General features: G+C 37.6%; 1 protein-coding gene and 1 non-coding gene across 2 annotated transcripts in view; one reads left to right on the plus strand and one right to left on the minus strand.

The window, feature by feature from the left end:
- Positions 1 to 4,966, minus strand: part of LOC136217504 (uncharacterized) — a gene marked incomplete at its 5' end in the record, with an annotated part of 222,921 nt that extends 217,955 nt beyond the window's left edge. The window contains 2 exons of the mRNA XM_066004096.1: positions 3,715 to 4,460; positions 4,596 to 4,966. Of these exons, the coding sequence (XP_065860168.1) occupies positions 3,715 to 4,460; positions 4,596 to 4,966 (1,117 nt within the window). The remainder of the gene's footprint in view (positions 1 to 3,714; positions 4,461 to 4,595) is intronic.
- A 3,162-nt stretch (positions 4,967 to 8,128) lies between these two features.
- Positions 8,129 to 8,235, plus strand: LOC136221027 (small nucleolar RNA R71). Its single transcript, XR_010684819.1, has one exon. It is a non-coding gene; the product is annotated as a small nucleolar RNA R71 (small nucleolar RNA).
- Positions 8,236 to 15,795: the final 7,560 nt, after the last annotated feature.

The raw sequence follows: 15,795 nt of genomic DNA on the forward strand, positions 1-15,795 counted from the left end.
GAGTGGTGTGAGCCCTCGAAGCACGATACAAATTATCAAAAAGCATTCCAATGCTATCCACCCGCAAACCCTTGAACAAACAATCCCAGACAAACAAATCCCGGACTTGAATCTTGGAACTCTCAACACGACCAAAAAGTGAAAAGCTCAAATACTTGTGAAAGAAGAACACACAATTATCCTTAATCAACTTGCTCGAAGTGTTCTTAGAATCAAAAGAAGTTTGGTCAGACAGAGTTTGCCAAAAAGAGTTATTATCAAAATCCCGAGGCTTATCATAAAAATCACTAGTAGGGAAACCAAACATGTTACCCATAGCCTCATAATCAACTGTATAGGTAATACCCTTATTCCGAAAAGAAATTTCTGTCCTCTTCTTGTTCATTGTTAAAGTAACCAAAAATTCAACCACATACTCTTGAATTTGTGGAAAACGCATAGAAGCAAAAGTTTCCCATCCCAAAGTTTCAATAAAAGCAGTAATTTGTGTAGTGAAGTTCAACTTCCTTACCGAATCAAAGTCAAGAAACTGCATATCCACGAACTTACGATTGGCGTGTGAAAAGTGCTGGAAACGTCCAACTTCTTCTTCAGAATGAATGTCGAAATAAGCTCCGCAACTAATCCTAAGGTGATTAGCCTCAGTGACAGCTGGCTTGTGTCCAACACGCTTTGCTCTAGGCATGGTTATGGTGTTTAGGGTTTAGAGAAAAAGATGAAAAGAGAGAAAAGCTTGAGGTTGAAGATGAAGTAGAGTGGTTGTGAATTCTTGAGGTTGAAAGGTGTAGGTGATTGAAAAGGGTAATGATGAAATTGGGAAAAGTAAAAGTAAGGTATTGGGAAGAGGTAAGAGTAGGGAATTGGTTAAAATTGGAGGTGGTGTAAGGTTTGTGTAAGGAATAGGTATATATAGGGTTTGAATAACAAGGTAAATAGTTAGAGTAGGAATAGGAATTGGAATAGGTAGAGTTGAAATAGGAAGAGTAATTAATATAGTTAGAGGTTGAATAGGAAAAGGTGTAAATAGAGGATGAATAGGAAGAAGAATAGGTATAGGTTAAATAGAAAAGGAAAAGGTATAGGAAGAATGGAAAAATAGGTCGAAAACCGGACCTGGAGTGCCTGAATTACGCGTGTCGCGGTCGTGGATGTATATCCGCGGTCGCGGATCGCGTTTTTCAACCAACATATCCTCTGAAATTTGAGAAGAAAAATCTGAAGTTACCAAGAATCCAACATTCGCGGCCGCGAATCGCGCTGGGCAGCGAATCTTGTGTCTGAAATTTTCTGGAATTTTTCTGATGTTACCGTGGAAGCGCATCCGCGATCGCGGATCACCTCGTAGCTACCCAAATTCAGCTTATTTACTTCATTTCGTGCATTTTCTTGATAAATTATATCCTGAACTTCTTGAAAAATGAAATCTGTACTTAAAACATAAATGAAAATCATTAAATGATAAGGAAAACCAAAGGTTTATCCTTATTAATGAAAAAAAATAAATGAAAATGCTTTAATTAATGAATGTTAAAATTAGAAATATGAAAGGGTTGGAACTAAAATTAATTGAAACATTTATATGCATTCATTAAGTTAAGTTAAATGAATCTTATGTTAGGAACTTGAAATTTAATTATTAATCAATTAATTAGTTAATGAAATGATTAAGTTTGCATTTAATTGATTCATTGGTCTAAATTTATGAAATTAAAATGTAACCATATAATAAAAAACAAAGTATAATGCAAAAGAGAAATTTTTTATTTATTAACATTTATTTACAAACAAACAAAACACAAGCTATGCTAAAAATTCGTCCCCTTCAATCGGGATTTTCTTAGCCCTATATCGTTCTATTTTCAACTGCACGAAGGCTTGACGTTCTTGTGCAGAAAGAAAATTTGGTCCTGATCAAAAAACTCGCTTCACTAGACCTTCAAATTCTAAAAATTCATAGTCTAGCATCGGGAAAGATTCAGCATCACTCCAAGGAACAGAAATACTTCCCTTAGTCCCTAGAATTATTCCACATATAATATTCCCGAACCCAACCTTCTTAGCCTTGGATCTAGATGCTGCAACAAGACCCTCCATCAGAATTTTTGAAGAATCAACCACGTTGCCTTGAAATATATCGCCAAGGACATAAAGATCAGATTCTTGGACGACACTACTGAAAGTGCGACCGAACAGGCTGTGACTCAGAAACTTATGCAAATATAGTATAGAGTTGGAATAGAAAGACTTATTATAGGCAAGTTTTGGGTGAAAAGGCCAGATACCGGTGAGCATTCGCCAAATATCAGTGGACGTCATATCTCTTCCATGATGGCGTTTGGTAGCATCCTTCAAAGGAAAACCAAACCAAGCATGCAATTCAGGATATCCAAAAGTGAAAGTTTTGCCATCCCGACGAAAACTGAGACGCACCCGACGTTTGTTAACAAAACGCACAGTGCAGAAAAACTCTAACACCCAGTCTCCAATTATAGGAAACTTCATATCGACAAATCTGGTCCATCCTAGTCGCTCCATGTAACGACTCATATCTTCCTTAATTCCTAATTGATCATTAAGAAAATCGTCCATGTACAGCATTCCGACAAAGAAAGTGTATCGAAGTTTCAGGAAGCGCCTTCCCTCATCGTGATTGAAGATGGGAAAGTTACATCCATAACGCTCTGATATATCCACATGTTTATTGCGTGAAGCAATAACTTTCTTAGATGAAGTGTTTGAGGAAGTCATGGTGTTTGGAATGAGTAAGGAAGAAAGGTTCTGAACTTAATTTCTGGGTTGTTGAATGGTAAGAAAATCAGAGATAGTTCTGATAGAGATGAAAAGAAAGTGACAGAAAACTGAACATCTAGAACCTATTTATAAGATCCTAGGACGAAAAGAGGTGTTGTTTCGAAGTGAAAAGGCATGAAACAAACCTTTTAGAAATGAGAAAAACTTAGTGTTTCATTCTGAATAGTTACAACTGCTGAGAAAAGGTTCAATCTGGGCAAAATTTCCCCCGTGTCGCGACCGAGGATGATGACCCGCGGTCGCGACACGCTGATTTTCCTGCGAAAATCAGTTGTCAAAACTCTAAACTCCTGATCCTCTACCGAGAATCCTCATCCTCGGTAAGTTCAGAAATTTTTCCCTTCAATTTTCAATCAGAATTCTCAACTGAGAATCTGAAATCCTCTACAAGTCCAGAAATTTTCCTGACTTCTAGCCATGCCTAAATTCTCAACTGAGAATTTGAAATTCTCTATAAGTCCAGAAATATTTCTACCTCATTAAGAATTTCATATATGTGAATTCTCAACTGAGAATCTGAAATTCTCAACTGAGAATCACTGAATTTTCTAATTTTTATGAAATTCCTAAAAATTAATCATGACTCGAATATATATTTCTATATCTAAAATTCTAAAATGATATAATCTAAAACAAAACAAAAATAAAAATAATAAAAGAAAAATGAAATGATTTAAATGTCAGGAAATCTTGTTACGAAACTAGTTCCTATTTCGGAAATATTTTCGTAATAGATTTTACATTGATTACCGTTAACTTTGAAACGCTTACCATTAGTTTCCTCAAGTTCCAAAGAACCATAGTCGAACGTTTTGACGGCTAAATACGGTCCGTCCCATCTAGACTTAAGTTTTCCCGGAAATATACGAAGCCGTGAATTGAATAACAGCACCTTATCTCCAACATTAAAGTGTTTGACTTTAATCTTGGCATCGTGCCATTTTTTCACTTTTTCTTTATAAATCCTCGCATTTTCATACGCTAGATGACGTAACTCATCTAACTCATTTAAATCGAGCAAACGTTTCTTTCCTGCTTGTTGTAAATCAAAATTAAGTTTTCTAATAGCCCAATAGGCTTTATGTTCTAATTCAACTGGTAAATGACATGCTTTTCCATACACCAAACGGTACGGAGTCATTCCTATTGGTGATTTAAATGCAGTACGGTATGCCCATAGCGCATTATTGAGTTTTTGTGACCAATCTTTTCTTGATGACGAAACAGTTTTCTCTAGAATCCATTTGAGTTCTCTATTTGAGATCTCCGCCTGACCATTCGACTGAGGATGGTATGGCGTTGACACGCGGTGGCGTACTCCATATTTTTTCATAAGCATATCGAAATTCCGATTTATGAAATGGGTACCGCCATCACTAACAACGTACCTAGGACAACCGAATCTACAAAATATATCGTCAAGAAAAGTAATAACTACTTTAGAATCATTCATAGGGGTTGCAATTGCTTCAACCCACTTCGAAACATAATCAACGGCTACTAATATGTAAGTTTTACCATTGGAAGGCGGAAAAGGTCCCATGAAATCAATTCCCCACATGTCGAAGATTTCGACTTCCAACACGTTTGTGAGGGGCATCTCATCTTTCCTTCCTAAATTTCCCGTTCTTTGGCATTTATCACAACGAGTAATAAATGAACCAACGTCCTTAAACATTGTAGGCCAAAAGAAACCACATTCTAATATTTTAGCTACTGTTTTATTAACTCCATTATGTCCTCCATATGAGCTGGAATGACATTCTGTTATTATAGATTCATATTCATTTTCTCCAACACATCTCCTAATTATCCCGTCACCACATGATTTAAATAGAAAGGGATCTTCCCAAAAATATTGTTTAATATCGAAGAAAAATTTCTTCCTCTGTTGGGGAGATAATCCTTCCGAAACGATATCGGTTGCAAGACAATTAGCAAAATCTGCATACCATGGTGACATGATACTTTCTACTTGATAGAGATGTTCATCGGGGAAATCATCTCGTATACCGACAGTTTCACCTATAGGACCGTTTTCATCTTCTAGTCTTGATAGATGATCGGCGACAAGGTTTTCTACTCCCTTTTTATCTCTAATTTCTATATCAAATTCTTGTAACAACAAAACCCATCTAATCAGACGCGGTTTTGCATCTTTCTTAGCAAACAGATAACGTAAAGCTGCATGATCTGTATAAATAATAACTTTAGATCCTAATAAGTATGACCTAAACTTATCACATGCAAATACTACGGCTAACATCTCTTTTTCTGTTGTTGTGTAATTTAACTGTGCACCGGACAATGTATGACTTGCATAATAAATAACATGTAATTTTTTATCCTTTCTTTGACCTAAAACACATCCTACTGCTAGGTCACTTGCATCACACATGATTTCAAAAGGCAAATCCCAATCGGGTTTAGCAATTATGGGCGCACTAACTAAGGCTATTTTCAATGTTTCAAAAGCTTTAATACAATCTTCATTAAAGTCGAAGGTTGAATCCTTCATAAGTAAATTAGTAAGTGGTTTGGAAATCACAGAAAAGTTTTTTATAAATCTTCTGTAAAAACCTGCATGTCCTAGAAAAGATCTTACTCCCTTGACAGTTGTTGGTGGGGGTAATTTTTCTATTACTGAAGTTTTTGCTCTATCCACTTCTAATCCCTTTTCAGATATTTTATGACCTATTTCAATTCCTTCGTCGACCATGAAATGACATTTTTCCCAATTTAATACCAAATTCGTTTCTTCGCATCTAGAAAGAACTCTATCTAAGTTTTTTAAACATGCATCAAAAGAATCTCCATAAACTGAAAAATCATCCATAAATACTTCCATGATATCTTCGATGAAATCATAAAAAATTGCAGTCATGCAACGTTGAAAAGTTGCTGGTGCATTACATAAACCAAAAGGCATTCTTCTATATGCAAATGTTCCATAAGGACAGTGAAGGTTGTTTTATCTTGGTCATCCGGGTAAATATATATTTGAAAGAATCCGGAATAACCATAGAGAAAACAATAAAATGCATGACCGGCTATCCTTTCGATCATTTGATCGATGAAAGGTAAAGGAAAATGATCTTTCCTAGTTGCCTTATTTAGGTTCCTATAATCTATACAAACCCTCCAACCGGTGGTGGTTCGCGTAGGTATTAATTCACCTTCATCATTCCTTACTACAGTTATACCTCCCTTTTTGGGTACACAATGGATTGGACTAACCCATTCACTATCCGAAATAGGATAAATGATTCCATTGTCTAAAAGTTTAGTAATCTCATTTTTGACTACTTCTTTCATGTTCGGATTTAAACGTCTTTGTCTATCCGCTTTAGGTGGCTTATCTTCTTCTAAGTGAATCCTATGCATTACAATACTAGGATTAATCCCTTTTAAATCTGAAATCTGCCATCCCATACTTCCTATTCTATTTCTAACAACTTCTTTCAATTTTTCTTCTTGATTTTCTGTTAATTTGTTAGAGATGATTATAGGTAGAGTGTCACTTCCGCCTAGGAAAGTGTATCTCGGATGGTTTGGTAGTTCTTTAAGTTCTAATTTAGGTGGAACTATTACTGAAGGCGGAACTGGTCCATCTTCTCGAATCAAAGGCTCTGGATCCTTATCTTCTAATTCTTCGCCCATTACAGGTTCTATTATTTCTTCTCTTTGAACAATGTCATTAACACATTCTTCAATTAAATCAAGCTTCATACAAGCGAAATCCTCCATAGGATATTTCATCTCTTGATTCATATCGAACTCGATCTTATCGTCACCTATTCGTAAAACTACTTTTCCTTCCGACACATCAACTAGAGCACGTCCCGTGTTCATGAACGGTCTACCAAAGATTAGCGGACAATTAGCATCATAAACAAAATCTAAGATAACAAAATCAGTAGGAAAAATAAATTTGTCAACTTTTACCAAAACGTCTTCAATTATACCATATGGTCTTTTAGTGGATTGATCCGCTAATTGCAAAACCATATTGGTACGCTTGATGTCTTCTTCTAAACCTAATTTTTCAAAAATAGACAATGGCATCAAGTTTATACTAGCTCCTAAATCACAAAGACAACTTGGGAATTCCATATTTCCCAATGTACACGGAATGGTAAAGCATCCGGGATCTTTGAGTTTAGTAGGTAATTTGCTTGATACTATCGAACTACATTCTTCAGAAAGAGAAATGGATGAAATTCCTTCCCAACTAATCTTTTTTGAAATTAAATCTTTCAAGAATTTTCCATAATTAGGAATTTGCGTAATTGCATCCATGAATGTTAAATTTATATGCAAATTTTTAAGTTTGTCTAAAAATGATAAAAGTTGTTTATCATGGTCCTTATTTCGGACCCTGTGTGGAAAAGGTGGCTTTGGTACAAAGGGTTTCGGATTAGAGTCAATTGGTGTATCTTTTTGTTTTAATGTATCTTCTTTGGATTTTGGTAAATCATTTCCAGGTAAAGTTGAAATTCCGGGCATTTCCGGACCTAAATAGTTTTTCCCCGATCGAAGAGTGATAGCCTTAACATGCTCTTTCGGATTTTCTTCCGTTTGGCTGGGAAGACTTCCCTCTTTGCGGGATGGAATTGATTTAGCAAGTTGTCCAATTTGAATCTCCAAATTATGGATGCTAGATGATTGGTTTTTGATAAGCTGATCGAATTTATTTTCGATCCGTTTAAAACCATCGTCTTGATTACTTACCTTTCCATTCATAGCATCTATAAATTTATCGATTTTTGAAGATAAAGTGCTAATCGTATCTCTTGTTTGATTTTGATAATTGTTTATATGATATTGATTAGCATTTGCATTATTATTATTATTACCATCTTTCCAGTTAAAGTTAGGATGATTTCTCCATCCAGGATTATAAGTATTAGAATAAGGATTAGTAGTTTGGTTTTGTCCTTGGACAAAATTTACCTGTTCTATCTCGTTCATACCTTCGTAGTCAATGTCTCTCTGGATCGGATCATTAGGATCACATGGTGCCATAAATTTATCAATTTTGTGCGATAAGGCAGAAAATTGGGCTTGTAACATTGCTACAGGATCAAGATTCATTATACCTTTAACCGATGATGTACATGAGGATGATGGTTTCGCCGTTGGTATATGTCCACGCTCTGCGGGCCACATACTGCTGTTGATTGCCATTTCCTCCAAAAGTTCTCTTGCTTGGGCGGATGTCTTTTTCATAAATAACCCTCCAGACATAGCATCTAATGAACCTCTAGTCGTAGGATTTAATCCATTATAGAATGTCTGCATTAAAAGTGCATCTGGCAATTGGTGGTGTGGGCATAAACGTTGAAGTTCTTTAAAACGTTCCCAAGCTTCATAAAGAGTTTCATTATCATTTTGTGTAAAAGATGTCAACTCTTTGATGACTCTTGCGGTTTTTGCTAAGGGAAAATATTTTTGTAAAAATGCTTGGGCTAATTGGTCCCAAGTTTCAAATGTTGCAGCAGGCATAGAAGTTAACCAAATTTTTGCCTTATCCTTCAAAGTGAAAGGAAAGAGGCGAAGTTTGATTGCTTCGGCTGTTACATCAGTAATTTTAAAAGTGTCACAAATTTCTAAGAAATTTGTCAAATGTGCATTAGGGTTTTCGTTAGGCAATCCGTAAAACGTTACGTTGTTTTGCAACATATTAAGCAAAGCAGGCTTAATTTCAAATTGATTTGCGTTTATACGGGGTCTAACTACACTATTAGTTACACCGGCCATTCCTGGCCTAGCATAATCCATAAGTGTCGGTGGATCGGCCATGATTTCTGGACTACTTTGGTTTTTAAGGGTGTTTTGTCTTTGTTTTTGTTGTTTTTCTTGTTTTTCTTAAGTGTTCTTTCAATTTCTGGATCAAAAGGATCTGGTGGCGTGCCCGAATTTCGTGAACTGCGCATCAACTTGAAATTGTAACACGAGCCAAACTACCTTCAAAACAAAATTGAAAGCAAATATGTTATAAAATTGAAAATAAATAAAATATAAAAGTTGTATAAAAATAATGTATAAACCTAGATTCGAAAATAAAATGCGAAAAATAAAAATTTTGTCAAAAATTTTGGCGTATCCCCGGCAACGGCGCCAAAAACTTGTTGAGCGATTTCCGCAAGTGCACGGTTTCGCTTGTAGTAATAAAAATATCGATCCCACAGAGATACGTTTTTTAACGAAAAACTTATTTTTGAATCTTTAATTTCGAACTTGTTAGATTTATAAAATGTAATAAAAAGTGAAAATTGGATTAATTGAATTTAGGAAATTTATTTGATTGAATTTGAAAACTTTGAGTATTTGAAAATGCTGGAATAAGATTATATATTTAGAATAAATCGATTGTTAGAAAGATCTTCTGATTTTAAGGATGAATTTTACAAAACAGGAACATTTAGAACTTATTAGAAAAAGGAATGAATTTGTTCATTTGCATTAAGCAAAGAAAACAACTTAAACTTTGTATTATTATGATGATGAAATAAATGACGGAACCTCTAATTAATTGGCTTTGAACGCGACAAAACCCTTTCGGGATAGTTGCCCTTACTCAAATTAACACTCTTTCGAGATGATAATTTGCCTAAGTGTTCAACAAAGTTTCCTTGTAATGATTTTGAATTCAAGTGCATATTAATGAAAACACCAGCCTCACTTATATTGGATTGGTTACCATAAGTGCTGCATAACGATTTGTCGAATAGAACGGACTTTATTAGATGAAATGTAAATTGATACAAGTTTACAGAGAATAAGGAGCATCGAGTTCTTCGAGGGCGTGCAAGTGAAGGGCTTGATCGGTTCCGCTTCCTTGGGTTTCCTAGGAGGTTGTCAGGCTCGGGGGCGAACACTTTACTCAATCTTCTCGCTGTAACTTCGTAATAGGGATTCGGTCGGCCACTACCATGATGCAAACTAAAACTGGAACAATGTCTAAACGCTACTGAGTTGTAATTAAACTATAAACAATATGTGTACCTCATCTTGTTTTGTACAGAATCTAATTTCTAACTCTCGAAATGTTTTTACTTAGAACTTCGACATAAGTTCTACGCTCTGATTTCTATATCTATATTATAGCATTTCATTACACTTTTTCTCAACATCAACTCTTTATTTATAGATGTTGAAGGGTTGTGTTTGAAGTGATGTATCCGTTGGTTAAGAGTCATGTCCGTTGTGAAAGGACGTCTTTATCCACTTGAACGAACGCGTTTCTTGGATTTTCAGCATGTGTTAAATGCTCTTGGTGAATTTCTGCACTTACCGAGGATAGTAATCCGCGGCCGTGAATGACGTAGCACTGAGCTGAGCGACGGACGAAGGGGAGAATTGGTTGTACCGCGCGTGTCGTGGCCGCGGGTCTGGGATCCTCTGTCGCGGCCCGGCAGGTTTTCTTACTTCTTGCTTTCGTTCGTGTCCTCGACTTGGCGCTTTCGATTTACGTCGTCTTTGACTCCTTTTGAAGGGTTTTTCTTCCGTTTTAGATCCTTTTTCGTTCCTATTTGGATTTTACCAAATATTCAAGTACCTTGCAAGAAAGAAAGATATTTGAAAGTAAAAGTAATCTAAACAGATATAAATAACACAAATTCGTAATAAAAATGATGTAAATGTTAATGATATTTTAGGTATATTTTGGGCTTAACAGCTGCTCAGCATCCACGAATCCTTGTGAGAACCACCTCGAGTGGTCAATCTTCCATCCCCTCACACTCTCGAAGACTTGAGTGTAGGTGCGTTGTACTACTTTATTACCCTTATCCTTTTGCTGCGGTTTCCCTTTGGAAGAGGCAGCTTGAGCTCTCTTGCTCGGCGTAGTAGATCCAGCGAGATTACGCTGAGTAGGAGAAGTGGGATTGTCATCGGAGCGGTTATGGGAAAGACCGGCACCAGAGATATTTAGAGAAACTCTTGTCATATTCTCAGAGAAGTTTTGGGAATTTTGGGAATTTTGAGAGAGAGAGTATAAATGCCAAAGATTTCTAAGCGTAAAGAAATAAAAGTGGGAATTCATCCACTATTTATAGCGATGTTGAGTTAATCCAAGGCGTTGGGTAGTCCGTTTTGTCTCAAGATTCTCAATCGACAAAGATTCTGGCATTTATGACACATACGGCGCGTGTGTTTTCTAATTATAGCATATACGTCATCCTAGGTGGCTATTTAATTTGCGTGCTTTGCATTTAAGGTTTGCAACGGCTCTTTACTCAGTGTTAAGAATTTCAAGAGTTTAAAATTCTGAGTAGTCAGTGTTATGCAAAGGAATAGATATAATGCGTAGAAGCTCAGCTTGAGGTAAATACTCAGCATATATATTTATCTACTCAGCATGCAATATCACAAATCATTCATCATGGAAATTCACTCAGCATGCATACTATACTTGGAATTTATTGAAGAGGATTAAACATACCAATGGCTTCTCTAAGTATGTTGAATTGCTCACGGGCCAGTGGCTTTGTGAAGATATCAACAAGCTGCTCATCCGTTGGGACATAGGTCAGCTTGATCTCACCTTTGAGTACATGGTCTCTAATGAAGTGATGTCTGATGCTGACATGCTTGATCCTGCTGTGCTGGATTGGGTTCTTTGATAGATCAATTGCACTTTTGTTATCACATTTGACTTCAATTGTTTTAGTCTGAACACCATAATCTTCAAGCCGTTGCTTAATCCATAGGACTTGAGCAACACAACTTCCAACAGCAATGTACTCAGCTTCAGTGGTTGATAGGGCTACCGATGCCTGCTTCTTGCTGAACCAGGACACAAGACAGCTCCCAAGGAAGTGGCATCCTCCTGAGCTGCTTTTTCATTCAAGCTTGTCTCGTCCGTAGTTAGCGTCAGTGTATCCAAGAAGTGTGAAATCTGAAGTATTGGGATACCATAAACCTGCATTCACTGAGCCTTGCAAATATCTAAGGATTCTTTTTACAGCTATGTAATGAGATTCCTTAGGGTTAGATTGATATCTAGCACAATAACATACTGAGAACTGAATGTCCGGTCTACTCGCTGTTAAGTAAAGTAGAGAGCCTATCATACCTCGATACAATCTGCTGTCTACTGACTTACCATTCTCATCAGCGCAGAGGACAGTGTCAGTGCCCATTGGAGTAGATATTGGCTTACAATTTTCAAGTTCATATTTCTTCAATATCTCCTTAGCGTACTTAGTTTGACTTATGAAGATGCCATTTTCCCTTGTTTGATTTGAAGTCCAAGGAAGAAGTTGAGTTCTCCCATCATTGACATTTCAAACTCAGTTTGCATCTGCTTGCTGAATTCCTTGCACATTGACTCGTTTAGTGGCACCAAAAATAATGTCATCAACATATATCTGAGCCAGTAGGGTATCTTTACCCTTCCTCTTAATGAATAAGGTTGTATCAGCTTTGCCTCTGACATAATTTCTAGTCAGCAGGAAACTGGTCAGCCTCTCATACCAAGCACGTGGTGCTTGCTTGAGGCCATACAGAGCCTTTTTGAGTTTATAAACGTGGTTTGGGAACTTGGGGTCCTCAAACCCTGGAGGCTGATTAACATAAACTTCCTCGTTTATAACTCCATTAAGGAATGCACTCTTAACATCCATTTGAAACAATTTAAAGTTCATATAAGATGCATATGCACATAAAATTCTTATAGCCTCTAGCCTTGCCACTGGGGCAAAGGTCTCACCATAGTCAATACCTTCTTGCTGACTGTAGCCCTGAGCTACAAGTCTTGCTTTGTTTCTGACCACGTTCCCTTATTCATCCAACTTGTTACGGAAGACCCATCTTGTTCCTATGGTCTTCTGGCTTCTTGGTTTTGGCACTAGATCCCATACTTCATTTCGTCTGAACTGATCAAGTTCTTCTTACATTGCATTCATCCAGAATTCTTCATACTCAGCTTCAGCGAAATTCTTTGGTTCCTGGATTGAGACGAATGCTACATTGCTGAGGTATCTCTTGAGTTGATTTCTCGTCATCAGGGTATTCTCAGCGGCATCAAGAATGGCACTTTCTGAGTGACCTCTTGGTATCCTAATCTCCTTTGGTAGATTGATGTCTTGCGCTGGTTGTGTTTCAACAATCTCTGCAGATGTAGATTGGTCAGTGAAAGTAATTTGAGTTTCACTTTTACCTTTGGTCAGCCCTTGAGGAAATGACTCAGCGGCTGTTTCTTGGTCAGCGGGTGCTGAGTGTGGATCATCCTCGGTCAGTGGCTGGTATCTTCCTGCAGGGTTAGTTTCATCGAACTCAACATGTACTGACTCTTCTAAGATTTGAGTTCGTTTATTGAAAACTCTGTATGCTTTGTTGTTTGTTGAGTAGCCTAAAAAGATAGCTTCATCAGCTTTTGAGTCAAACTTAGCTAGGCTGTCTTTGGTATTTAAGATAAAACATTTACAGCCAAAGGCACGAAAGTATCCAATGTTGGGCTTTCGTCCTTTCCAAAGTTCGTAGGGGGTTTTCTTTAGTATAGGTCTAACAAGAGCCCTTTTAAGAATATAGCACGCTGTGTTGACAGCTTCTCCCCAAAAGTACTTTGGAAGCCTATGCTCACTCAGCATTGTCCTGGCTATTTCAACCAAGGTTCTGTTTTTCCTTTCAACAACCCCATTTTGTTGAGGCGTTCTAGGAGCAGAGAAATTATGGTCAATGTCGTTGGTTTCACAGAATTCAACAAACTGTTGGTTCTTGAATTCTCCACCATTATCACTTCGGATGTGAGCTAACTTAAGGTCTTTATCATTTTCAAGTTTTCTTACCAAATTTGAAAATGTCTCAAAGGTTTCATCCTTGCTACTCAGCAAGATGATCCAAGTGTACCGAGAAAAGTCATCTACAATGACCAAGGAAAATCTTCTTCCACCCAAGCTCAGCGGCTGGACTGGACCGAAGAGATCCAAGTGTAGTAACTCTAATGGACACTTAGTTGAGACAATGTTTTTACTATGAAAAGATTGTTTGGTTTGTTTTCCAGCTTGGCAAGCGTGGCATAGTTGATCTTTTTCAAATTTAAGTTCTGGCAGACCCTCAACCAATTGCTTTCTTGCTAATTTGGCCAGGAGGTCCATGCTTACATGACCAAGTCTCCTGTGCCATAGCCAGGAATTTTCTTCCTTTGACACTAAGCATACGGTTTTTGAAAACTTCTTTTCCAAGTTCAGCATAAAGACATTATCAATACGAGGGGCAGTTAAAATTAACTCATTTGTTTTGCCCTCGAATATTTTACATCCAGTGTCATCAAATATAACTTTTCTCCCATTGTCACATAGCTGAGCTACGCTGAGTAAGTTATATTTGAGTCCGCTGACTAGGGAGACTGACTCAATAGTAGGATTTCCACCAATGGTTCCTGACCCTACTATCTTATCCTTCTTGTTGTCTCCAAAACTTACACTTCATCCTCGTTTATGCACGAACGTGATGAACTGAGTTTCATCACCAGTCATATGCCTCGAGCATGCATTGTCAATGTATCACATCTTTGACTTCTCAACACACCTCAGGCTTACCTGCAATATAGCTAGTTGCTTTTAGGTACCCAATTCTTTTTCGGTCCTTGTTTGTTAGGTTCAACAGGTAAAGCATCATATTTTATTTTATGACGACATACTTGGACAGTATGTCCATTCTTTCCACAAAAGTCACAGCTGACCTTTTGTTTAGGATGTCTCACTGACTGGTCAGCACCCCAGTGTTGAGCGTGCCAGCACACCTTTGTGGTGTGTCCTTTCTTCCCACAGAAGTCACACTGGACATTCCGCTGAGGATTCCATCTCTACTGACTAGTACTTAGGTACTCAGTGTTTAGAGGATTATTTCTTTTATTCGGAACCTTAAGTTGGTTCTGAATTGATGTGACGTCCTTCCTCAGTTTCTTAGAATTTGATTGGACCTCAGTGACACACTTTTGCATGATTTCTACATTACTATGCAAAATCGAAGTGTCCTGGAGAATATATCGAAGGTCACTCAGTTTGACCTCCTCAACCTCGTCACATCGCCTGCTGAGTGCTCTAACCTTTTTATTACTCTTTTTGACAAGTGTATAAAGGTCACTCAGGGCATTAACCATTTCATTTCTGAGCAAGGGTAGTGATATTACCTCAGTTGAGTGTTCCTCATCGTCAGATGCAATGGAGGGGTCAGCATGCTCAGAAACACAAGGCTCAGCAAGCTCATCTGCCATGAAGCAGATCTTTGCTGACTCGGTGGCATCAGCTTCAGATGATGATGAATCATCACTATCACTCCAGGTTACCACCATTGCCTTCTTGACGTTCTTCCTTTCTTTCCTCAGCGATGGACAACTTGACTTGATATGGCCAGTTTGATGACATTCAAAGCATGTAATGGGCTTTGAGTTGTCTTTCTTGTACTTGCTGTCGCTGGAGTCAGCTTTGTATTTATCAAACTTCTTGTAAGGCTTCTTAGAATATTTGTCATTCTTTTTGAACAGCCTTTTCATCTTTCTAGTGAACATAGCCATTTCTTCATCGTCTGTTGAGCTCTCATCAGTGGAGTCAGCTTTCATGACAAGAGACTTTTGCTTCTTGTCTTCAGACTTTTCCTTTACCTCAAAATTCTTCATTGAGATCTCATGGGTCAGCAGTGCGCCAATGAGTTCATCATACTTGTAGGTGGTTAAGTCTTGAGCTTCCTCAACAGCAGTTTTCTTTGCTTGCCAGCTTTTATTTAGACTCCTAAGAATCTTCTTGACTTGCTCTTCCTCAATGAAGATCTTTCCAAGTCTCTTGAGCTCGTTGATGATGTTTGTGAACCTTGCGTTCATGTCAGAGATTCCTTCATCATCATTCATTTCGAACAGCTCGTACAACCTCATGTGCTGGTTGACTTTGGATTCCTTCACCTTGTTGGTTCCTTCATAGGTAACCTCGAGCTTCTTCCAGATCTCCTGCGCTGACTCACAACCTGAAATCTTATTGTATT

Source organism: Euphorbia lathyris, chromosome 2 (assembly GCF_963576675.1).
Source record: "Euphorbia lathyris chromosome 2, ddEupLath1.1, whole genome shotgun sequence".
Lineage (NCBI taxonomy): Eukaryota > Viridiplantae > Streptophyta > Magnoliopsida > Malpighiales > Euphorbiaceae > Euphorbia > Euphorbia lathyris.